This window comes from Protopterus annectens, chromosome 11.part0 (assembly GCF_019279795.1).
Source record: "Protopterus annectens isolate FY-2018-M chromosome 11.part0, PAN1.0, whole genome shotgun sequence".
In the NCBI taxonomy this organism is placed as follows: domain Eukaryota; kingdom Metazoa; phylum Chordata; order Ceratodontiformes; family Protopteridae; genus Protopterus; species Protopterus annectens.
The window spans coordinates 768,894,873-768,919,375 of record NC_056745.1 but is presented as its reverse complement, the minus strand read 5'-3'; the positions used below and the strand labels follow the sequence as shown (position 1 = coordinate 768,919,375).

General features: G+C 43.0%; 1 protein-coding gene across 1 annotated transcript in view; it reads left to right on the top strand.

Moving 5' to 3' along the window:
• IPO8 (importin 8) overlaps positions 1-24,503 on the top strand; it is a 3,293,983-nt gene that overhangs the window by 1,810,852 nt on the left and 1,458,628 nt on the right. The window contains exon 13 of the mRNA XM_044088203.1: positions 7,292-7,381. Within this exon, the coding sequence (XP_043944138.1) occupies positions 7,292-7,381 (90 nt within the window). The remainder of the gene's footprint in view (positions 1-7,291; positions 7,382-24,503) is intronic.

Sequence of the window (24,503 nt, the reverse complement as noted above, 5' to 3'; positions counted from 1 at the left end):
CTAGGCCTACCGCGAGTGTCTCGGTCACGGCTGATACCGAGTCCTTGGTACTTCCGAACCCCGAAACCACTCAACCGACTACCTCGGCCCCGGAGGCCCCTGCCGAGTCGGTTATTGAATTTCCTTCAGAAACTGGTGTCTTGGAAGCTTCCGACACCATTCCTCTAGACAAAACTACACCAGCACGTGGTGCAGCCAGGCCTCCTGCATCCATGTCCATAAAGGCATTCACCAGGGCTAAAGCTGCTAAACAATCAAAAACTATGCCTCCCAGGGTTATTCCTCAGGGACCCACTTCTAGTTCACAGATCCTAACTTTGGCAGAGGACCTTATATCTTTAATCAGGGGCTCTCAGCCCCATCCGGACAGGGGCTCTCAACCCCCTCTAGACAAAAGGCCCAGGGTTGAGCCCTCTGATCCCCACTCCTCAGAGGAGGCCTCTGATGGCTCTGCTCACTCAGACTACCAGGAGGAGGCTTTTTCGGCCTACGAGGATTCAAATGCAGAGGAATCTATCCCCTCGGCCTCCCCTCCTGAAGAACTATCCTTCGGGGAGACCCTTCACTCTATGAGAGAGCATTTCAAATGGCAGGGCCAGGAATTTTCTGATTCCAGGAAAAGATTAAGAACCTTTCTACATTTACCTCAGCATAGACCTTTGGCTATTCCTCCTGTTTTGAATGTCATTGATGATGTGTACTCTGAGTCTAGTATAACCCCTTACACTGCCTCCGGCCCCTGTCAAACCCGATAGGTATTACAGGGTCCCGGACTCTCATAATTTTCTTTACAAGGCCCACTCTGCTGATCCAGAAACTATTTCTCAGGGCCCTAAAGGGGTTGCAGCTGCCACTACTAAAAACCCACTCCCCTCTGAAAAGGAGTCTAGGGCTTTAGAGAGATGGGGTAAAAAAGTGTATACTTCTGCCACTCTTTCTATGAGGGCATTAAATTGTCAATTTCATATGATACAGTACCAAGAGTATTTGTTAGATGAATTGCATAAGAAACTGTCTTCTTCTGAACCCCTTGATCGCAAATCCCTTCAGGATCGGGTACATAACTCCCAGCAGGTTAGCAACCATTTCTTGCAGTGGGGTTATGATGCATTGGAAGCTTCATGTAGGACAGCAATGACAGGTGCAGTCATACGTAAGCATGCTTGGCTGAAGGGACAATCTCTGCCAGACCATGTTAAAGCTAAGCTTCTGGATGCTCCACTGGAAAAGCAAAAGTTATTTGGTTCCACTGCTCAAGAGGTCTTAAAGAAATTTGAGGAAAAGGCAAAATCTGTACAAACAGTCAAAGATTTTCTTCAAGTACAACCACCAAGATTCAGCAGAAATTGGCCTACCAAGAATTAGTCCTTTCCGGACACAGAAAGATTTCAGAGAGGCAGGAACAGGCGTGCCAGAGGTAGAGGGCAAGCTAGAGGCTCCTACAGAGGCCGTCAATGGCAGTCTCCAAACCAGAGAGGTAGTGCAGGACCTACAACTGCTGCACAAGGACAGACTCAATGACTTTGCTTTGACTCCGCCAACCAGGGCTCAATTAGAAGCACCTTTGGGTGGAAAGCTTTCTTTATTCTCAAAAAATTGGCACAGCATTACAAGGGACAAATGGACACTGCAAATAATAAACAAAGGATACAGGTTCCATTTTCACACATTGCCAAAAAGAAAAGGCATGCCAGACCTGCCACCAAATCAAAGGACAGAGGCTTTGAAACAAATCTCCAACTTAATACAAATGAAAGCTATAGAAAAAGTTCCTCTTTCAGAACAAGGCCAAGGATTTTATTCCAGACTATTCCTTGTTCCAAGAAAAGAAAATCAATGGAGACCTATTCTCGACTTGTCCGCACTGAATACTTATCTCATTGTGCCAAAATTCAAAATGCTGACTCTACAGCAACTCCTTCCCATGCTGGGCAAGGGGTCTTGGCTGGTGACTCTAGACCTCAAGGAGGCATACCTGCATGTCCCTATCAGACAAAGTTGCAGAAGACACCTCAGATTTCTTGCAGGGTCAGAGCATTATCAATTCTCAGCATTGCCCTTTGGCTTATCTACTGCGCCCAGAGTATTCACGAAATGCCTGGCATCAGTAATTGCACACTGCAGACTTCAGGGGATTCAAATATACCCATATCTGGACGACTGCCTTATACAAGCGGACAGCCAACAAACTTTGGTGAAGGACTTGAATTATGCCATCCACCTTCTGCAGGCCTTGGGATATACAGTCAACATGCACAAATCAAGACTTGTTCCATCCCAAAGAATAACTTTTCTGGGTGCGGATCTAGATACAACCACCCAAATGGCCTTTCTCACAGAAGAAAAACAAAGACAACTACCGGATTACTTCAAGAATCTGACAAGACAAACTCAGCTGACTGCAAGGCAAATCCTGCAGACCCTGGGTTACATGGCATCCTGCATTCTTTTGATTCCACAAGCAAGGCTGCATATGAGAAAACTACAGTGGTACCTAAGGAGTTTATGGACTCAGCACAGTCACAGCTTGGAAACTTTGATCCCGCTCATACCATGCCTCCAAAATGAATTTCTGTGGTGGGTTCAGGCCAGCCAGTCCAACAGGGGGCTGCCCTTCACAAAGCCAAAAGCCACATAAACCATTACAACGGACGCTTCAGACCAAGGTTGGGGAGCACACATGGAGGGCAGATGTATTCAAGGACTATGGTCACAAAAGGAGCTACGCATGCACATAAACCAAAAGGAAATGCTAGCAGTGATACATGCAATCGAGGCCTTCAAGCTCTTTCTGCATCAAGGCCACCTTCTAATAAGGACAGACAACACCACAGTTATGTGGTACATAAACAAGCAAGGAGGCACCCATTCCTACCCTCTTTGCAGACTGGCAGTGAATCTATGGGAACTTTCCTTAAAACTCAATATACAGCTGCAATCCCAGTTTGTGCCAGGGAAAGACAATATACTGGCGGACAGCTTCAGCAGAAATATCATGGATGCACACGAATGGATGCTGCACCCAGACATCTTTCTACAGATAACGCAATCATGGGGGAGGCCGGACATAGATCTATTTGCCTCCCCACACAATCATCAACTGAAGAAATTCTGCTCAAGGACATACCACCCACAAGCATGGAAAGTGGACGCCCTCTCTTTCAGCTGGAGAACTCTAACAGTGTATGCATTTCCACCTCTCCCATTAATGACCAAGGTGTTACTGAAGATCAGGACAGAGCAGCCAAAAGTGATTCTGATAGCTCCGGACTGGCCAAGACAGCACTGGTACCCACTGCTAAAGAGCATGTCATGTACGAAACCATAGCCTCTTCCACTGACTCAGCACAGTTACAAAACTCTGCATTCCAACCTGAAAACATTGCAACTAACAGCCTGGAAAATACCTCGACTCCTCCTCAGGATAAGCTATCCCAGAGAGTGAAGGATATTATTATGGAAGCTCGCTGGCCTTCCACAAGAAAGGCATATTCAGCAAAATGGAAAAGATTTCTCATTTGGAACACCACAAAGGGCCTAGATGTGACAGTGATGAACATGGCACATATCCTGGAATATTTGGCAGAAATGTACCACAATGGTCTGTCTTACTCTTCCATTAAAATTCATGCTTCAGCAATTTCAGCAGAGTACAATACTGATCCACCTGTCTTCTCTCATCCTCTCCTAAGACAGTTTCTAAGAGGAATCAAAAACATCAATCCTCCAAGGAAACCACCTCTACCTGCTTGGGACCTTAACTTCGTGTTGGAAAAACTAACGCTGCCTCCCTTTGAACCAGCAGCATCTGCAGATCTACAGTACCTGTCATGGAAGACTGCCTTCATTCTGGCCATAACCTCAGCAAGAAGAGTATCTGAGTTACAGACCCTGATGGCAGTACAGCCCTTCCTTATTTTTCATCAGGACAGAGTTTCATTGAGGACCAATCCTACATTTATGCCAAAGGTGGTATCCAGGGTTTCATTAAACCAAGCTATCCACTTGCCTACCTTCTTTCCAAATCCACAAAACAAAGGGGAGAAACTTCTGCACACCCTGGACATACACAGACAGTTGCGCTACTACTTGGACAGAACTAAAAGTTACAGAAAAACTGACCAGCTGTTGGTAGCATATGCTGCTGGTACACAAGGAAAAGCAATTTCCAAACAGACAATTTCAAAATGGATAGGGAATTGCATTCGTTTTTGTTACTCCTTTCATGGGAAAGCTGTGCCAGCTAACATTAGACCTCATTCCACGAGAGCCACAGCCACCTCCACAGCCTTCTTAAGAGGGGTGGCTACCAAGGACATTTTAGAAGCTGCCACATGGAGCTCCATGCATACATTTGCCAAGCATTACAATTTACCTTTATATTCCAGATCCAGAGCAGGCTTTGCTACGGCAGTCCTGCAGGGTATTTTAGCTACACCATCCTTTACTTAGTTCCTCCACCCCCAGATTGGCTATGGTATTCTACCCATATGTGATGACTGCAGATGCATCCTTGAAGGACATAGTACAGTTTTGTACCTACCATAAATGTAGATGTCCGATAGGTATGCATCTGCAGTCAGGTTTACCCCCCCTCCTTCCCCTCTGTGGTAATTCTTGGGTGCTTACCCCTCTTATAGCTAGCTGGGGGGATCTATTATGGTGTATTTGTTTTTACATTACTGTGCATGTTTGGATTTTTAAATGCATCTCTCCAAATGTAGCCTTCCTTAGAGGGCACCTGGCATCTGGGGCAAGAAAAACTGAGGAAAATGGCGTCGGCTGATGCTTTTATACCCCAGGCGCTCTGACGTCGGGGAATGTGCGACATCAGCCGACGCCGGACCCAGACTTTGGAATCCGGCCAACCGAAGGGCTGTCTGAGGCAGGACAACCTATATGTGATGACTGCAGATGCATACCTATCGGACATCTGCATTTATGGTAGGTAAAAACTGTACTTTCTGAAGTCTGGATGGATCTAAGGAAGCCCAGATACTTGAAGGTTTGTGTGTTTTTCTGGCTGAAATGTCCAGGAGAGCAAGAGGTACTTAGTAGGACTCTGGTTGTCGAAGGAGCAAGCCTAAGAGTCAAACTGGGAGTTCCTACTCTTAGGGTAACAAAAAACATAAGATTTTGCTGGCAGATACACTGACATCAAAGTGATGCATGCATCTACCCAATCAAGATGGTAGAGGATGGAGAGTTCTGGAAGTCTGACTTGACATTAGGTTTCTGTAGCAGACATTGCATTAGTTATTACTACTGGTTTAGTGATCCTACTTGAATGTTTGCTGTTATGGTTAAGTGGACATCAACAAATACAGCAGCAGAAGAGTTAACATTCTTCTATGTAAGAAGTAGTGAACATCATCTTTTAAGATATTTGATTCTCTGGTGACTGCTGAAGTGTACTTTTTGTAGATTTCTTCAGACTTGAGGCTCCAGATTTATATAGGAAATTGTTTCAGTAGAGAACATGTTTTTTCCTTACTAGACATCAGCATGATTAGGCCCACAATATTTGTGTTTTTAGCTTGAAGAAGTCATGCACATTTACAAAGTTTTGCTTTGGGTATATGACTAAACACTTTTTTTCATTTTTTTCCAATTAAAAAAATATAAAGAGTTTAAAGTTCTACTGTTGGGAGATGCTGACTTTGATATCACCATCATTTGCCAGGTGGTACTATAATCTGTAGAAAAACACATCTGCTTTTCCATAAAGACTGCATGCTTCTTAGGGCTTTTGAAGCTCTGGTTCAACCAGTTCACTAACTTTTATGAATTTCTTTTTTTTTTTTGGGGGGTGGGGAAGGTTGCCATACCTTGGTTGTAGTATGTGAGGTGAGTTTTCGGTCTCCATTGTGATTGGTTTCAAAAGAGAGACGTCTCCTTTTTGCCAGGAAAGGAGTTGATATGTCAGTTCTATCCCATCTGAATGTCTTACCAGCTGCACTGTCTGTTGTCATCATGCCCTCGGTCAGCATTTAGCAGGTGCAGTCAGGTGTCATTCTGCCAGGGGTTACTGTATTGAGTGCTAGTTTTAAGATTGTATTTGTGACAGACATCTGCACTGTAGTCAGCCTTCTGTGCAAACCTTAACCAGGCATTGCAGTTGGAATCTCTCTGCCAAAGATGATGCTTCTTTATGGAGCTGTGCTCCAAGATTCTACTTTTTGAGTGACCATTTTTGTCAGATTTTTTTTCCAGCTCCAGACTCTTGTTAGGGAGTTGTGGATGCTGGTTATGACTTTTCCTAGCAGTATAACCACAGCAGAGTGCCATCAATGTAAAGTGTAAAAGATATGCAAGTACTCACTGTGTTGCGTTTGTTTTTGATGCCCAATTGCAGTTTTTCGAGAGGATTATTAACCGTTTTTGAGTGCGTATTAGCCTACTCACTCCCATTGTTTTGGACAGTCCATTCATTTTCTGCTGGAGTTTTTCCTTTGTTGGTTTTCCAGGCTTATAATTTTATATCTTTATTTTTTCTTTTTTTTTTTGCCATGTACCATGGAGATCGGAAATGCCAAGGTTTGCAATAGAAGCAGGTATGTACATCTGAGGTCAAAGATGAACATGCTGTGGGAGGGCTTTTAGGAAGAATATCCACACTTCTGTGCACTGCAGAGGGATCTTTTCAAATATCAGCTCATGTGGTGAATAAGCATGTGTCTTATATGCTCTTCATAATGAAATCTGGTCACAAGCAATTGGTATTCCACAGTTTCATCTTTTCCTGGAGTTGGATGTCTCTGTGGGCCTGCACATGCGCTGTCTTGAACTATGACCATTAAGGGGTTGACAATTTTGAAAGATAGAGTGCAACATGTAGCTTTACTGTTTGCCTGTTTATCTTCTGCACCCCTGAAATTAAACTCTGAGTTTGCTGCATTTTGCAAAAAATGAAGTGTCTGACTGCAGCAATGTTGGCTGAAAAACTAAGACGAGAGAGCATTTTTCAAACCTTAACAAACTGGGCAGTGGCATGCAGTTGTAGTTTCTGTTCATGTATTTACTCAGATTATAGTAGATGTACTGGATTCCTGTTAACCTGTAGTTGTCTACACCCACTTTTCATTATATCTACACTGTTAGTTAACCTGTTTAAAGACAGTAAAATAATTTAGCATGGTGGATTTTGAAAATGGAATAGTGCACTCTTTCTGGCATTAGCAGTCATGCTGAAATAGTTGAGAGCAAACCTGTACATCTTATTTGTCTGAAATGCTTGTAATTTCCTTCTTTTGCAGTCATTAACACCTTATTTTTCTCTTCCAACCTCTAGAAGAGTGGATTCAAAGATCAAATGGAGCTGATTCTGCAGAATCACATCTTTCCATTGTTCAGCTCAGATCTGGGATATCTCAGAGCCAGGGTAAGGAAAAAGACTATCTACTTCAGTGTACTTCTACTGTTAAATGGGGGTGGAGAGAATGTGGTACAGAACTTTACATATCTGTTGAGAGTAAAATGTAACTGTGAAGAAACTTTCCAAAATGCCATCTAACAAAGTATAAATACCACTTCAGGGTTACCCTGAAAAGAGGACAGATGTTCTTCATATTTCACTGTTGCAGTCATCACATTTGGGTTGCCTGCTTGCAGTAGCTCTTAGTCGGCCTGATTATCAAAGTCTTAGGTCCTGCATCGGTTGCTGTCTCATCTTCCATGACGTCAGGTCGTCAGGGGTATAAAGCATGCAGCCGACGCCATTACATCAGTCTTTCTTGCCGTGCGGTGCCAGAAGCAGTTCGTAACTGCTGGTCGGCCGACTCCTGAAATTTTCATTTTTGAGTTTAAGAATTGAAGTCTTAAACTAAAGCTAAGTACCCCGTTGGGGAAACTTTTTCTTGCTCTTTACCGATGTCAGTAAAAGGTAATAATTGCATTTCTTGTGGAAAGCAAATACCTCATAAAGATTTCCATTCGTACTGTATTCCTTGCCTAGGCCCTGACAACGACGTACCTCGCTGTAGGTTTAGTGCCTTATTTAACCAATGAACTATCCGTCTTTTAAGAGACCTAGGACTGAATTTGCTTATGAATCTTCTGACCAGGATTCTGAAATTTCTGTTTCTTCTGATGACCTTGATTTACCTTTATCTGCTTATGAGGATTCTGATGCAGAGGACTCTATCCCTTCTGCATCCCCTCCAGAGGATTTCTCTTTTGGTGAAACCTTGCATACTCTTAGGGAGCTTTTCCTCTGGGAAAGCCAGGATTGCTCTGATTCAAAAAAAAGGCTTAGGGACTTCTTACTCCTGCCTCAACATGGGCCTTTAGCTATCACTCCTGTACTAGACATTGTTGATGATGCCTTTTCGGAATCTAGTTTGGCCCCTGATTCTTTGCATCCTGCTCCCAGAAAGCCTGATAGATATTACAGGGTTCCTGATTTTCACAAGTTCCTTTTTTAAAAATCCTACGACGAATCCTGAGACTATTTCACAGGGACCTAAGGGCATTAAGGCTACTACTGCCAACATAGAGACTCCAGGGCGCTGGATAGATGGGCTAAGAAGGTACACACTTCTGCAACCTTGGCCATTAGGGCCTTAAACTGTCAGTTTCATATGTTAAACTATCAGCAATGTATTATTGGATTGCTTAAACAGAAAATTATGTTGATTCCTGACTGTGCTGAAAATAAAGATTTACAGGATTTAATGCATTCTGCTGAACAGGTTGGAAAACATACTTTGCAATGTGGGTTTGATTCATTAGATTCATTAGAGGCCTCTTGCAGGGCTGTTGTCACTGAGTCTGTACTTGGAAGGCATGCTTGGCTTAAGGAACAATCTTTGCCAGATCATGTTAAAGCTAAATTGTTGGATGCTCCCTTAAATCAGGACCGTCTGTTTGGCAACAAAGCAGAAGTTGTTCTTAAAAAGATGGAGGAAAACGCTAAATCTATGCAAACTGTTAATGATTTCCTACAAGTTCAACCTCCAAGATTTAGTAGGCATTGGCCCTCTAAGAATTGGTCCTTTACTGTCTCTTCCAGGCCTTCCCAACCCAAACCCAGAACCAGCAGAAGCCCCAGGTTTCAGTCCCAGGGTACGCACAAGACTAAGCAGTGGGGGGTTTCTGCTTCCAAATCAGGGAGTAGTAAGACTCCCCTCTGTGGAAAGCTGTCTCAGTGACTTGACTTAAAAACTTCCAGGTACTCAACTGACTGCTCCTTTAGAGGGAAGGATTGCTCTGCAGGCCAAAAACTGGAAACTCATTACCCAGGGCAAATGGGTTTTAAATATAGGTTCCCAATTATACAGATTTCACATCCACACTCTACGAACCCAAAACGGTTGGCTGGATCTACCCCCAAATCAATGGGCAGAGGCTCAAAAACAAGTACTCTCTCTCTTAAGCATAAAGGCTATTCAAACTGTACCAGAAGAGGAAAAGGGTCAAGGTTTTTATTCAAGACCTTTCCTGGTAGCCAGAAAAGACAATTCACGGTGTCCTATCCTGGACCTTTCTACCTTAAACACTTTTTTGGTGATTCCAAAATTCAAGATGCTAACTCTTCACCAGCTACTTCCTATGCTAGGCAAAGATGCCTGATTGGCAACACTGGATTTAAAGGAAGCCTACCTGCACATCCCAATCAGGGAATCTTGCAGAAGATACCTATGCTTCAAAGCAGGCTACATGCACTGCCAGTTCTCCGCACTGCCCTTTGGCTTATCTACTGCGCCCAGGGAATTCACAAAGTGCCTAGTGCCTGTCATTGCATTTTGCAGGCAAAGAAAAATTCAAATATACCCATACCTGGACGATTGTCTAATTCAGGCAGAAAGCCAGGACATACTTTTGAATCATCTGGCATTTGTACAAAAGGTGCTTACTTGTCTGGGTTACACCACAAACGAAAAGAAGTCACATCTGGTACCCTGTCAACAAATTGTATTCCTGGGAGCAAGTTTGAACACAACTTTCCAGATGGCTTTCCTCATGCCAGAGAAACAAATTCATTTGACAACTTACTTCAAGCTAGTGGCCACAAACAACCTGCTATCTGCAAGGCAAATACTACAAGCATTGGGGTTCATGGCCTCCTGCATTTTACTAATTCCATATGCAAGACTGCATATGAGGAAACTACACCGGTATCTAAAAAGCCTATGGTGTCAACATTAACAGGATCTAGAAGCAATGATTCCTATCATACCTTGCCTACGGCTAGAATTTCTTTGGTGGGCAGAGGCCTGCCACCAAAACAAGGGGCTGCCATTCACACTACCCCCTGCCTCCCAAACCATAACAATAGATGCATCAGACTATGCATGGGGGGGGGCTCACTTGGCAGGGAAGTGCATTCAGGGCAAATGGAACCAAAGTCAAATGCACCTGCATATCAATCAAAAAGAAATGTTAGCTGTACAGAATGCTCTGACAGCCTTCAAGGACCACATTCTTTCCAGGACAATTAATGGTAAAGACGGACAACACCACTGTTATGTGGTACATAAACAAGCAGAGGGGAATCCACTCCTACCCTCTCTGCAGACTAGCCATGACTCTGTGGAACACAGCCTTGAGCTACCAAGTGCACCTACCTGCTCAATTTCTGCCTGGAAACCTAAACACATTGGCAGGTGATCTAAGCAGAAATCTAATGGACCCACACTAGTGGAAACTGGAACCAAAGACATTCAACATGTTGATAAACAAATGGGGGAGCCCACATATAGACCTGTTTGCCTCCCCCCAGAACTACCAATTGGAAAAATTCTGCACAAGGACTCTCCACAAACAAGCTTGGAAAGTGGATGCCCTGTCCTTCACGTGGAAAAATCTATCAGTTTATGCCTTTCCTCCTCTGCCTCTTCTCACCAAGGTACTACTAAAGATCAAACAGGACAAACCAAGGATGATACTGATTGCACCAAACTGGTCACGCCAACACTGGTACCCCCTGTTGCACAGTGTGGCACTACTGGATCCATGGCACCTGCCCCAGATCCCTACCTTGCTGTCCCAGCAGGAGGGCCAGATTTTGCACCCTTATCTTCAAACCCTCAATCTGGCAGCCTGGCTAATTACCTGAGCTCTCCATTACCAGCCCTCAGTAAACAAGTGTTGGATGTCATTCTGGAGGCAATGAGGCCTAGTACTAGAAAATCTTATGCTGAAAAATGGAAAAGATTCTGTTCTTGAAACCAAGCTCAGGGGATGGGCACAACAGCGCCCAATTTACCTCAGATTCTTCAGTACTTAACTGAGTTGCTTCACAAGGGTCTTTCCTTTTCCTCCATCAAAATTCATGCCTCAGCCATTTCAGCTCATTGCAACACAGTACTACCCCTCTTCTCTCATCCACTGCTCAAGCAGTTCCTCAGAGTGGCCAAGAACTTAAGACCACCTAGGAGACCCCCAACTCCAGCCTGGGACTTTAACTTTGTATTGGAAAAACTCACTCTGCCTCCTTTTCAGACAGCTGCAAGTGCAGAGTTGAAATTCCTTTCTAGGAAAACAGCCTTCCTTTTAGCCATCACTTCAGCAAGAAGGGTGTCTGAATTACAGGCCGTCATGGCAGTGGAGCCTTTCATCATCTTTCATGCGGACAGGGTGTCCCTCAGGACCAATCCCTCCTTCATGCCCAAGGTAGTATCCAGTGTGACTCTTAATCAGTCCATTAATTTGCCAACCTTCTTTAATAATCCACAGAACAAAGGGGAACATATACTGCACTCCTTAGACGTGCACAGACAACTTAGATATTACTTGGACAGGACTAAACCTCTCAGGAAATCTGAGCAGCTGCTGGTGGAATTTGCTGCAGGGGCAGAGGGGAATGCTATTTCAAAGCAAACCATTTCTAAATGGATGGGCCGTTGCATTTATTTCTGCTGTAAGCACCATGGAAAACCTATCCAACAGAGGATAAGACCACATTCTACCAGGGCTGCATCTACTTCTACAGCCTTTTTCAGAGGTGTCCCTACCAGGGACATCTAGAAGCTGCTACCTGAAGTTCTGTACATACTTTCACCAAGTATTACCATTTGCCAATTTTGTCTAAATCCAGGGCTGGTTTTGCCACTGCAGTCTTGCAGGGCCTTATAGCTGGCCCTAATGCTATTTAAATTCCTCCTCCCATCCTTAGCTTTGGGAATCTACCCAAATGTGATGACTGCAACCGTGAAACAAGAAGAACATAGTACAGTTGTGTACACTTACCATAAATGTAGATGTTCGTGTGTATTCACTGTTGCAGTCCTGGTTACCCTCCCTCCAGCCCCCTAATTTTTTTTTTTTTTGCCTATCCCTGTATTCCTTTTTCACTATGCTTAAAAGCTTTTTGGTGTATTTGCTTTTTTGTTGGAGGTATAACCTTGTATATCTATGTATATATTTAATTGCTTTCCATTAGGGGGGCACCTGACATCTGGGGCAAGAAAAACTGATGTAATGGCGTCAACTGCATGCTTTATACCCCTGACGACCTGACGTCATGGAAGATGAGACAGCAACCGACGCAGGACCCATGACTTTGATAATCAGGCCGACTGAGGGCTACTGCAAGCAGATAACCCAAATGTGATGACTGCAACAGTGAATACACTCGAACATCTACATTTATGGTAAGTGTACACAACTGTACTTTGCTTAGTGTAACTAGCATGGTCAACAAAGGATAAAAAATAAATAAGGTTAGAGGCAGCTGTAAATGCAGGGAGAAAGTAAGTAAATGCCTCTTCACATAGTGAATAAATTTATATATGAATGAATGATACCCCTCAAGCAGTAGTCATACTGATGCTGTTAAGTGGTGGGCATATCAAGTGGTCATACAAGTTATCGTACTGAAAAGTAAGGGATGAGTGAAAGAATAAACTGATCCTGCATGAACACTAGAAAGTAAAACCAGCAGAACTGATGTGTTATGGAGTCCTTTCTTGTTGTCAGTATCTGCTCAGTTATAGATAATTCTCCTTAATGTCTGACATTTTAGGAGCTAACTCAACATGCTATCCTTTCCCAAAATATGTCACAGGTCCTTTACATCTTTGTACTGGGGGGAGAAGGAATTGTTCTGCAGCCCTTAATATTCAGATGCTGGACATTTATTGATGTAAGTGCGAAACTTTTCTGCCGTTGCTTGCTGCTTTGCTTTTTAAGTTCTCACCATTGGTCTTTTAAGCCAGAAGTGGAGAACAGACCTTTTCAACATCTGCTTTATTTAGAACACAAGACCTGTAAACAAATCATGAGAAAAAGTTTTATGTTTAACATTTTATATTAAGAATAGTTTTATTCACTTTTATTGCCTTGAAATACACATTTATTTTATTTTTAATGAATAATTTAACAAGTGTGCAACTGATTAGTTGATTTATTTAAATTGCATTCACTGGTGAAGCACTATGGTTTGAAAAAGTCCTGTTGTTTTTTGGACGAAAGCGCTTACCCAGTCCATTTTGTTTGGAAATTGTCTGCAATAAATTTGTTAGAGTACTTTAATTTACTTGAGTTATTGACTTTTGACTGCTGTGAGAAGGACTATTCCTATGGTGAAGTTTTGTTCTTTTTATTGGTTTTTACTACATCATTACAACAACACTCTAGTTTTGTTATTTGTTGGTTTTACTTTAAGGGTGTTGTAGGACAGCCTTCTTACTTAAAATCTAGTTCGGAAAATAGCGTTACTGCAGCGGTTATACTGTTGACAGAGATTAAATACTATGGACATTGACAGCAGCTTAGGATACAATTTGTGTTCTTTACTTGATTTTGTGAATAACAAGGAACTGGCACCGAATTGTGAGGGGTTAACCTTACCCAACTTATAAAACTTATGACAAGTCATTATCAGCAAATGCAAACAACTATGGATAAGTTGCAGAGTTCATTCGTTTTGTTTTCAAACGTTCATTAGTCTCCGCCCACTATTCCTTTGATGGAATTAGCGTCAACATCAGATCACCCAGGAACCGTTTGTCCGTCGGTTCCGAGCAGTATTCCTTGCGGCCAAAATTCAAAGAAAACCATTGGAGTCTTCACAGTCTACTTCATATTTCTAGCAATGGTTAAACCAGGATTTATCCCTCAATAACAGCACACGGAACACTAAGAATAATGATTTAAATCATAAACTACAGGACTTTGAGCTAAAGATGGGCAAGGTACGTAATTTGCAAATTGATAATGCTTATCTTGCTGAGTGTATAAGACTGCAGAGGGTTCCGAGGGGCTTTAGAATGTTTAAATTTCCTAATGGTTTGAATATGAATTAACCCGAGTACAATGAATTGTTAGCCATGTTTGATCGACATGGCATTGCATTGCTACATTTTATTGTAAAAAATTTAATACAAACAGAATTAATGCCTTATTAGATGAGATCAATGTGTTGAACAATTCTGTTATCTCTGATTTAGATTTTCCCAGTACAGAATTGAAATATAACAACATGTTTGAAAGGGTAGAACAACAAGTGAAAGAAAATAAAGCCAGAAAGCATAACAAATTAAGGGATGAACAAGAATACCTACAGAACACAGCCTACCCCCCACCTAAGAGTTATTTTGAGCCCACATATGTTAACTGGAATGGAGTTAATACAAGAACAGTGACACTTTGTTATTCTCCCTACCCTCTTTATCAGAACTATTTGCACCTTTTCCAGATGACGAAGAAGTTTTTAAACAACAGATTCCCCACTAAGAAGATCCGAAAAGGATTTTCAACAACAATAATGATAAAAACAAAAAAGGTAACAATTTTTTAGGGTATCCAGCAATACCCAGAGGGCAGAGACAGGGGGTCAAAGAAATTACTGGAGGGGCAACGGAAACAACAGGTTTTAGATAGTATAGCATTTGAAAGATTAGTATCTACTGCATTTGAAAGAAAAGTGTGTAGTTTTCAAGGGTGTAATATATTTAATTATACTGATGAAAGAATAATGGAAACTCATTTTTCCCTTTTTAAAAAAGGTCTTAAATTTGTTCCAGGGAAGGCGGTAGACATTTGTAACATTCTTATTAAATTTAAGTTGTACCTTAAGAAATTGAATTTCCAGGTCCCCACATCCCACTCTGGTTAGTTTCGAAAAGGGTATGTACTAGGGAATTATATGAAGTTTACTTTTCTAACAAAGATAAGATGTTCATTGTGTTTCACTGTTGCAGTCATTACACTTGGGTTATCCTGCTGGCAGGCTACCCGCAGTCGGCCCGAGTTCCAACGTCTAGGTCCGGCGTCGGTTGCTGTCGCCTCTTCCCTGATGTCAGTGCGCCAGGGGTATAAAAGATGCAACCAACGCCATTTTCTTCAGTCTTTCTTGCCGCGCGGTGCCTGAAGCAAAAGCAGTTCACAAGTGCCAGTCGGCCAACTCCTGAGATTTCCGAAATCGAGTTTCAGATCCGAAGTCTTCAATAAAGCTAAGTACCCCGTTGGGGAAACATTTTCTTGCTCCAGACCGATGTCAGTAAAAGTTAACAATTGTATTTCTTGTGGGAAGCAAATACCTCATAAGGACTTTCACTCTTACTGTATTCCTTACCTAGGCCCTGACCACGATGTTACTAGTTGTCGGTTTTGTGCTAGATTCAACAAACGCACTATTAAGTGTCAGTTTGATTTTGCTTTACATTAATTTGGCTGAAGGTTTAACTACATAATGCTGTCGGAACAACCGACGACCAGAGTTCATAAAAAACGCAAAGACAAGGAAAAGGACAGGCATCCGAGGTCCAAAACTGACGACGAAGCCTCTTGTAGGCCAGTTGCCGGTTCTCAGTGAGGCGCTTTCACAGCCCCTGACACCCACTACCTCAGAGACACAGGTCATATCCAACTCCCATGTGGAGACACCTAGGCCGCTGGAAACCCAAGGTATTGGGCCTGCGGAAACTATTCCCTCAGATTGGTCTGGAGCCGCTGAGCAGGCATCGGCTTCTGAGGGTGTTTTCAGACCTTCACAGCTTACTATTAAGTCCACTGCAGCAGCCAAGGCAAAGTCAAAAACACCATTAAAGAAAAGGAAACAAGTACAGCATTCTCCTGGACAGTCATCCATGCCAAAGAAACAGATGCTTAAAATGGCCAAAGAATTAATTACTTTGATCAGGGGTTCCCATCCCCCTCCTTTTAAAAGGCCTAGGCAAGACACTGACTATGATTCCTCTGGCCAGGTTTCTATTTCCTCTGATTCCCCTTCAGATCAGGGAAATTCTCTCCCTCCCTATGAGGTCTCTGATGCAGAAGAATCTATACCTTCAGCCTCTCCACCTGAGGATTATTCTTTTGGGGAAACCCTGCACACCATGAGGGAGCATTTCCATTGGGAGAGCCAGGATTATTCAGAATCCAAGAAAAGGCTCGGAGACTTTCTTTTATTGCCTCAGCACAGGCCCCTGGCTATCCCCCCTGTGCTTGATATTGTTGATGATGTTTTCTCTGAATCCAGTCTGTCTCCTGATTCTTTACCCCCTGCACCAGTCAAGCCAGACAGGTACTACAGGGTCCCTGACTCTCATAAATTTCTTTATAAAAACCCTGCTGCTGACCCAGAAACAATTTCTCAAGGTCCCAAAGGGGTTAAGGCTTCCACTGCAAAAAACCCTGTCCCCTCTGTTAGGCATTCTAGAGCTCTGGATAGATGGGGGAAAAAGTTTACACTTCTGCAACTTTAGCTGTAAGGGCCTTAAACTGCCAGTTTCATGTGCTTAAATGTCAGCAGTACCTCATGTCTTTGTTAAAACAGAAAATGCTTACAAACTCAGAAAGTCCTGACAGTAAGGAAATGCAGGATTTATTGCATGCAGCTGAACAAGTGGGAAAGCATACTCTGCAATATGGTTTTGATTCATTAGAGGCTTCTTGTAGAGCCGCAGTTACAGGCTCTGTCATTCGAAGGCATGCTTGGTTGAAAGAGCAAAGTTTACCTGAACATGTTAAAGTAAAATTATTGGATGCTCCACTACAGCATGATACTTTGTTTGGTGTTAAGGCAGAAGAGGTGTTAAAGAAAATGGAGGATAAAGCAAAATCAATGCAGACAGTAAAGGATTTCTTACAGGTTCAACCACCTAGGTTTAGCAGAAACTGGCCTTCAAAACATTGGTCCTTTCCTGTGTCAGACAGGCCACAAAGAGGCAGATACAGATGCCCAAGAGGCAGATCTCATCCCCAAGGCTCCTACAGACCTAAACAATGGGGTGCTTCAGCCCCCAAAGGAGGAGAAGACAAATCACAACCTTATAGGAAACAGTCCCAGTGACTTCCCTTTACAAATGCTAAGCACTTACCTTTTGGCAGCACCCCTAGGGGGAAAGCTAGCACTTTTCTCACAAAATTAGCACATAATCACCCAGGACAAACGGGTACTGGATATTGTTTCTCAGGGTTACAGGTTCCACTTTCACACACTTCCAAAATCAAAAGGTATGCCGGACCTGCCACAAAACCAATGGGCAGAGGCACAAAAGCAAATTGCTGCTCTCGTGGACATGGGAGCTCTTCAAAGAGTACCACAGCAAGAACAGGACAAGGATTTTACTCAAGACTTTTCCTGGTACCCAGAAAGGATAAAGCCTGGAGACCAATACTGGACTTGTCAATCCTAAATACTTTCCTGGATGTTTCAAAATTCAAAATGTTAACACTGCAGCAACTTCTACCCATGCTGAGCAAGAAGGCTTGGCTAGTTACTTTGGAACTCAAGGAGGCATATCTGCATGTCCCAATCAGACAGTCTTGCAGAAGATACCTCAGATTCATAGCTGGCTCAATGCATTACCAATTCTCTGCACTGCCCTTTGGCTTATCTTCTGTGCCCAGGGTCTTCACAAAATGCCTGGCACCGGTAATTGCATTTTGCAGACAGAGGAATTCAAATATATCCCTACTTGCACAACTGCCTTATTCAAGCAGAGAGCAAGGACATTCTTGTAAAACATCTGGCATTTGTAAAATGATTACTAATTTGCCTAGGGTACACAGTAAACGAAAAGAAATCAAAACTAGTGCCCTCTCAAGAGATAATATTCCTGGGTGCAAGCTTAAATACAACTGCCCTGATGGCTTATCTCACGTCAGACAAGCAAAGGCAACTGACTCATTACTTTTAAATGATGGCAACAAAGACCCAGCTACCTGCAAGAAAAAATCTGCAGGCCCTGGGCTTCACGGCATCCTGCATTCTACTAATTCCATATGCCAGACTGCATATGAGGAAACTACAATGGTATCTAAAAAGTGTTTGGACTCAACATTGCCACAGCCTGGAAACAATAATAATTCTAATTCCCTGCCTACAACAGGAGTTTTGATGGTGGTCCCGGGCCTGTCACCACAACAAGGGACAGCCTTTCACCTTACCTACAGCCAGGCAGACAATTACAACGGATGCATCGGATTATGTCTGGGGGGCACACATGGCAGGAAAATGTATTCAGGGCACGTGGCCCAAGGAACAAATGCATCTTCATATCAATCAAAAAGAGATGCTAGCTGTACAGAATGCCCTGACAGCTTTCAAGGACCTACTGCATCCAGGACAACTATTACTAAAGACGGACAATACCACAGTTATGTGGTACATAAACAAGCAAGGGGGCACACATTCCTACCCCCTCTGCAGGCAAGCCATGACTTTGTGGAACACAGCACTGACCTATCAAGTACATCTGCAGGCACAATTCCTGCCAGGAATGAAAAATACACTGGCAGACGAACTAAGCAGAAATCTCATGGATCCTCACGAATGGCAACTAAATCCACAGGTCTTCAGCATGATAACAAGGAAATGGGGATGCCTAGACATAGATCTTTTTGCCTCCCCTCACAACTGCCAACTACAGAAATTCTGCACAAGAACTTATCACTCACAAGCATGGAAAGTGGATGCTCTGTCATTCAGCTGGAAAACCCTGACAGTTTATGCCTTCCCTTCACTGCCTCTTCTTCCCAAGGTGCTCCTAAAAGTCAGACAAGAGAAGCCAAAAATGATCCTGATTGCCCCAGACTGGCCATGCCAGCACTGGTACCCAATCCTAAAGAGCTTGTCTCAAGGCCCAGCCTGGCCTTTACCTCAAATTCCTCATCTTCTGACTCAACAAAACAATCAGATTCTGCACAGTCAACTCAGAACCTTAAATCTGGCTGCATGGCAGATAATATAGCCACTCAGACCACACCTCTCTCTAAAGCTGTTATGGATGTCATTTTAGAAGCCAGGAGGCCCAGCACTAGGAAATCTTATGCAGAAAAATGGAAGAGATGCTGAGCTTGGAACCAGGCACAAGGGCTCAAACCACTTGTTCCAAATATACCTCAGATTTTACAATACCTAACTGAGATGCTGGACAAAGGCCTATCCTTCTCATCTGTTAGGATCCATGCCTCTGCCATTTCAGCTCATTACAATACGGAACCTCCTATTTTTTCACATCCACTACTAAGACAGTACCTCTGAGGGGCAAAAAACATAAGACCCCCCAAGGAGAGCACCAATACCTTCTTGGGACCTCAGTTTTAGAAAAGCTCACACTGCCTCCTTTTGAGCCAGCCAACACAGCTGATATAAAATTCTTATCTGGAAAACTGCTCTGCTCCTAGCAATAACTTCAGCAAGAAGAGTCTCAGAGTTACAGGCATTAATGGCAGTGGAACCTTTCATCATTTTTCACCAGGACAGAGTCTCTCTAAGGACAAACCCAACATTTATGCCAAAGGTGGTTTCCAGTGTGGCTCTTAACCAAACCATTCATTTGCCAACTTTCCATCCAAATCCCCAGAATAAAGGGGAGAGACTTCTGCACGCATTGGACATACACAGACAGCTACGATTCTACTTGGATAAAACAAAAGCTTTCAGAAAAACTGAGCAACTGTTTGTAGCTTATGCTGCAGGATCACAAGGAAAGCCTATCTCAAAGCAGACTATTTCAAAATGGATAGGACACTGCATTCGCTTCTGTTATGCACAACATGGCAAATCATTGCCTAAGGGCATTAGGCCACATTCTACCAGAGCAGCAGCCACTTCAGCAGCCTTTCTCAGAGGAGTACTAACCAAAGACATTTTAGAAGCTGCAACCTGGAGTTCAGTGCACACTTTTACCAAGCACTACCACTTACCTCTCTACTCTAAATCCAGAGCAGGCTTTGCCACTGCAGTTCTGCAGGGCCTGGTAGCCTCTCCTAATTCTATTTAGGCCTGGCCACCCACCCTCAGCTTTGGGATTCAACCCAAGTGTAATGACTGCAACAGTGAAACACGATGAACATAGTACAGATGTGTACCTACCATAAATGTACATGTTCGAGTGTATTCACTGTTGCAGTCCAGGTTACGCACCCACCATCCCCCCTTTCATTGCTGGGACTTTTCTATACTTCTCAACTCTATACAACCTATATGGTGTATTTGCTTGTAGACGAAGGAAATGTTTGTTTTAGTACATGCATGCTTTTTGGCATAATTTTTTTCAGCCTTCCTATTTGGGGGCACCTGACATCTGGGGCAAGAAAAACTGAAGAAAATGGCGTCGGTTGCATCTTTTATACCCTTGGCGCACTGACGTCAGAGAAGAGGTGACAACAACCGACGCCGGTCCTAGACTTTGGAACTCTGGCTGACTGCAGGTGGTCTGCCAGCAGGATAACCCAAGTATAATGACTGCAACAGTGAATACACTCGAACATCTACATTTATGGTAGGTACACAACTGTACTTTTTTTTTTTAACTTAAACAAAGAAGAAGAAACTTTAAGAACCTTCTGAATGTCTGACCATTTAAGAATTATGAAACCAGATAAAGGGGGGTGGGGTATAGTTATGATAGAAAGAAATGACTATGAGAATAACATTTTGGAATTGTTATACGACACAAATCAATATGAACCGGTATCCTTAAACCAAATTAATACGGTGAAGTTTTGTTCTTTTAACATCTGCTTTATTAATAGGTTTACAGCTAACAAATTAAATAAATAATATAAGAGTGCTACATGACAAGTAAAAATGCACAAAAAATGAAAGCTTCAAATCACATTCAAATAATGATACAAATAAGTGTTAAACAAAAGTAAAAAACAGTTTGAAAAACAGTCAAGTGTTGAAACATAAGATGCATCGAAGAAAACTGAAAGTGAAGCCAGCTTCACTGGTGTGGAGGTGTACATCTGACTGTAGCCTAGGTAACAGTTTATTTTCTTTTTAAAACACCGTTATTAAATTATTACTTAAGACTTAGGTACACATACATTAATAAAAAAGAAAACCAATCATATTAACATTTTTTCTGTTTACACACATTATACATTACATAAGCTTCCTTTCGGTATAACAATTGACATTAAGTCCAACATTTCATAAATTATGTTCCTCCCTTCCCTTAAACCCAACTCCTTTCTCGAACATTATTCTGCATGTATTGTTCCCGCAAATTCCATTTGTTTCCATGTAATTTTCCTCTTCTCTCTTCTAATGTTCTCTCTACCAGCTATTTTCTCTCTTTCACAATATTATTCAGTACTTCAGATATTGTTGGCTTAGATTTTGATTTCCATTTTTTTTTTTTTTTTTGCAGCTAACAAATTAGACTTAAGGCCTTACTTATATCTAGGCAATTCAGATTACATACATTTGCTCCACAGAAATTTCTGATGGAGTACTCCCTAGAGATTTCTTTTTAAATCTGCCAACTCATTCTTCTTCTTCTTTTGGATTTTTCTGGTTAGGGGTCGCAACAGCAGATCACCCATCTGCTCATGATTGGCAGTAGAGTTTTACAGTGTCGAGTTGCCAGCCCGGCGCCCAACCTTCCACAGAAGGCACGCACACACACACACACACACACACCTAGGGCTAATTTAGTGTGTCCAATCTACCTACAGCATGTCTTTGGGATGTGGGAGGAAACCAGAGCACCCGGAGGAAACCCACTCGACCACAGGAAGGACATGCAGACTCCGTACAAAAGGCAACCCAACTGAGGATCGAACCAGAGAACCTGTTTCTGTGAGGTGACAACACTAACCGCTGCACCACCGTGGCCACCCTGACACTTCCAAAAACATGTTTCCATCATACCTCCCTGCTGCACCACCGTGGCCACCCTGACACTTCCAAAAACATGTTTCCATCATACCCCCAGCATTTGATATCTACCTGCAGAAAAAAATCTTTGAAGTCTGCTTGGTTTATAAAAATACCTATGCAAACACAAGCAAAAATCCTAAATCAGACATTGGGACCAGAGAGATTTCTTCCCATTGTTCCTTTATAAATTACTTTCCAGACTCTCTTCCTAATTTTTTCCAACCACCTTATCTTTTCTAACCTCCTCAGATCAATTCTTATCGTTGTCATGCAGTATTTTATATGCCCTACTAATTATCCCTTTTTAACAACAGCTTTTGTTTCAGACTTGACTGAAAACTCTACTAGAGCTGGTCTGTTACTTGGCATTCCCCTGTCTCTTTCTCTTTGTTCTATCAGTCCATGGTAGGTATGGTAGTATGTAATCTGCATTCCAAAGTTCTGCTTGGCCTCATCCCACTCTACTACTTTTCCCTGTCCAGTTATTTGCTCCCAATACCTTGGTTCGTTTCAACCCTCTCTTTACTTATTTTCTATAACGCTACATGCAGCCATCCCTGTTGACAAAAATCTCCTTTCTCCATTCCTGTGTTGGTGTAGTTCTTGGAATACTTTTTGCTGCTTTATAAATATAACATTTTATATGGCTGTTAATGTTCAGCATTCCTACTGCCTCACTGACATTTTGGGATATTGGCCAAGGTAGCCCAATACTGACCAGCTTTCAGACCCCCCCTGTCTTCCTGTGGCTGCTTGTTGTCTGAGTATGTCCTGAAAGCGAAGTCTTCAGCTGTGACAAGAAGTGAGTGTTCAGTCTTTTTCTGCCATCCCAAACTAGAGAATCCTTTAACTCTTGACAGCTTTAACGCTTATTTTTCCCGCTTACTGCTCAGGTAAGCCCTCTTTTTGGGACACCTTCCTGTCGTTTTATTATTAGATTTTTTATTCTCTTTCTATTTTTTGTTTATGTAAACAAATATGTATTTTAATATTTATTTAAGTCAGTGCTTATAGTAATTCCTGTAGGAATTTCTTCTCGTAGCAGTGTGTCCTCCTATTCCATTGTTGCAGTATTCTACATGTGGGTTTACCCTTCATCCTTTCTCGTATGTCCAGCCAGTATTCCAAAGTTTTTCAGTCCCTCAGAGTGCATCGGGCATCTTACATGGCAGCAAGAACGTGGGCCATAAAAGTGACGTCCGTACACACCAGCCCTCAGAACATTTCAGCCACCAGTCATACGCCAGGTGTTCCTGCTACCCGTGGACGTGTCAGTTTTGAAAAAATCAGATACGTACCCCGTTGGGGAACCTTTCAGTCTTTTTTTATTTTAATTATAGTCTGTTCAAGTCATCCTGCAGGGGCAAGTGTAAGTGTGGCTGGTAGTTTCCCCACAAAGACACGATCAATGCCTTTTTTGACTGAGCAAAGAACATTACCACGATTCCTGCCCTATCTGTCAAGCATTCATCCCTACGACCCTTTGAGAACCAGCGGTTAAAGCAGCTTGAGTTAGGGATGGAAGGCGCTTCCAACGTCCCTTTAGAACCGCTGAAGAAGAGGCCCAAGTCCATGTGGCCTACCTCTTTCGCTGCACTTCTAGCGACCGTACCTCAAGACTGTGGCTGACGGCCTGGCAGAGGAATCTGTTTCCACCATACAAGATAAAGCAGGTACCTACGAGGAAGCTGCACAATCTCGATGGACGGCATGTCCGTAGAGGCACTACAGGCATCTGCTCCAGCCACCGGTGGGGGGGAAACCATATCTCTCAGTGGGCCCGTCAGATTCTGCGGATCCCATCCACCCCTCTCACCAAGGCCTTGTCCTACCCATATGCCAGCTAGGCCTTTAAAGAAAAAAACAAAAGGCAAAACATATTTCTCCACTGTCTGAAAGCACGCCCAATTAACAAGCCTTCAGCCAGAGTCTCTTCAATGCTTTTATGGCCCTACACCCAACTTCGGCAGGAAGCCCTACCATTGTCCCTCCACTCCTGAGCCCTAGGCCTCTGACCTCGGACACTACCAGGCGAGACAAAGGGGAACTTTCAGACTCCTCCACAGAGGACCGTCTCACCTACACTTCTCAGATCTCCTCTCCACTGGGCTATGGCTCCCCTGAAGAACATACCATTGACCCTGCTTCCCCAGCAGAGGATTTAACCTTCGGAGAGACTATTAGTAAAATGAAAGACCACTTCAAGTTGGAGTCCACTGTCATAACTGAAGGATAGAAGAGGTTCTACGACTTCATGCAAATGGACACTCCCAGCCCTTCAGCTGTGCCTCCTATTTTGCCGGCCTTTCTGGATGCCTTTTCTGCAACATCCCTCAACTCTGACTCACATCCTCCAGCCCCACGTAGGGCTGATAGACTGTACAAAGTCCCAGAAACAGAGAAGTTTCTGATAAAGTGCCCTCCAGCTGACCCTGCCTCT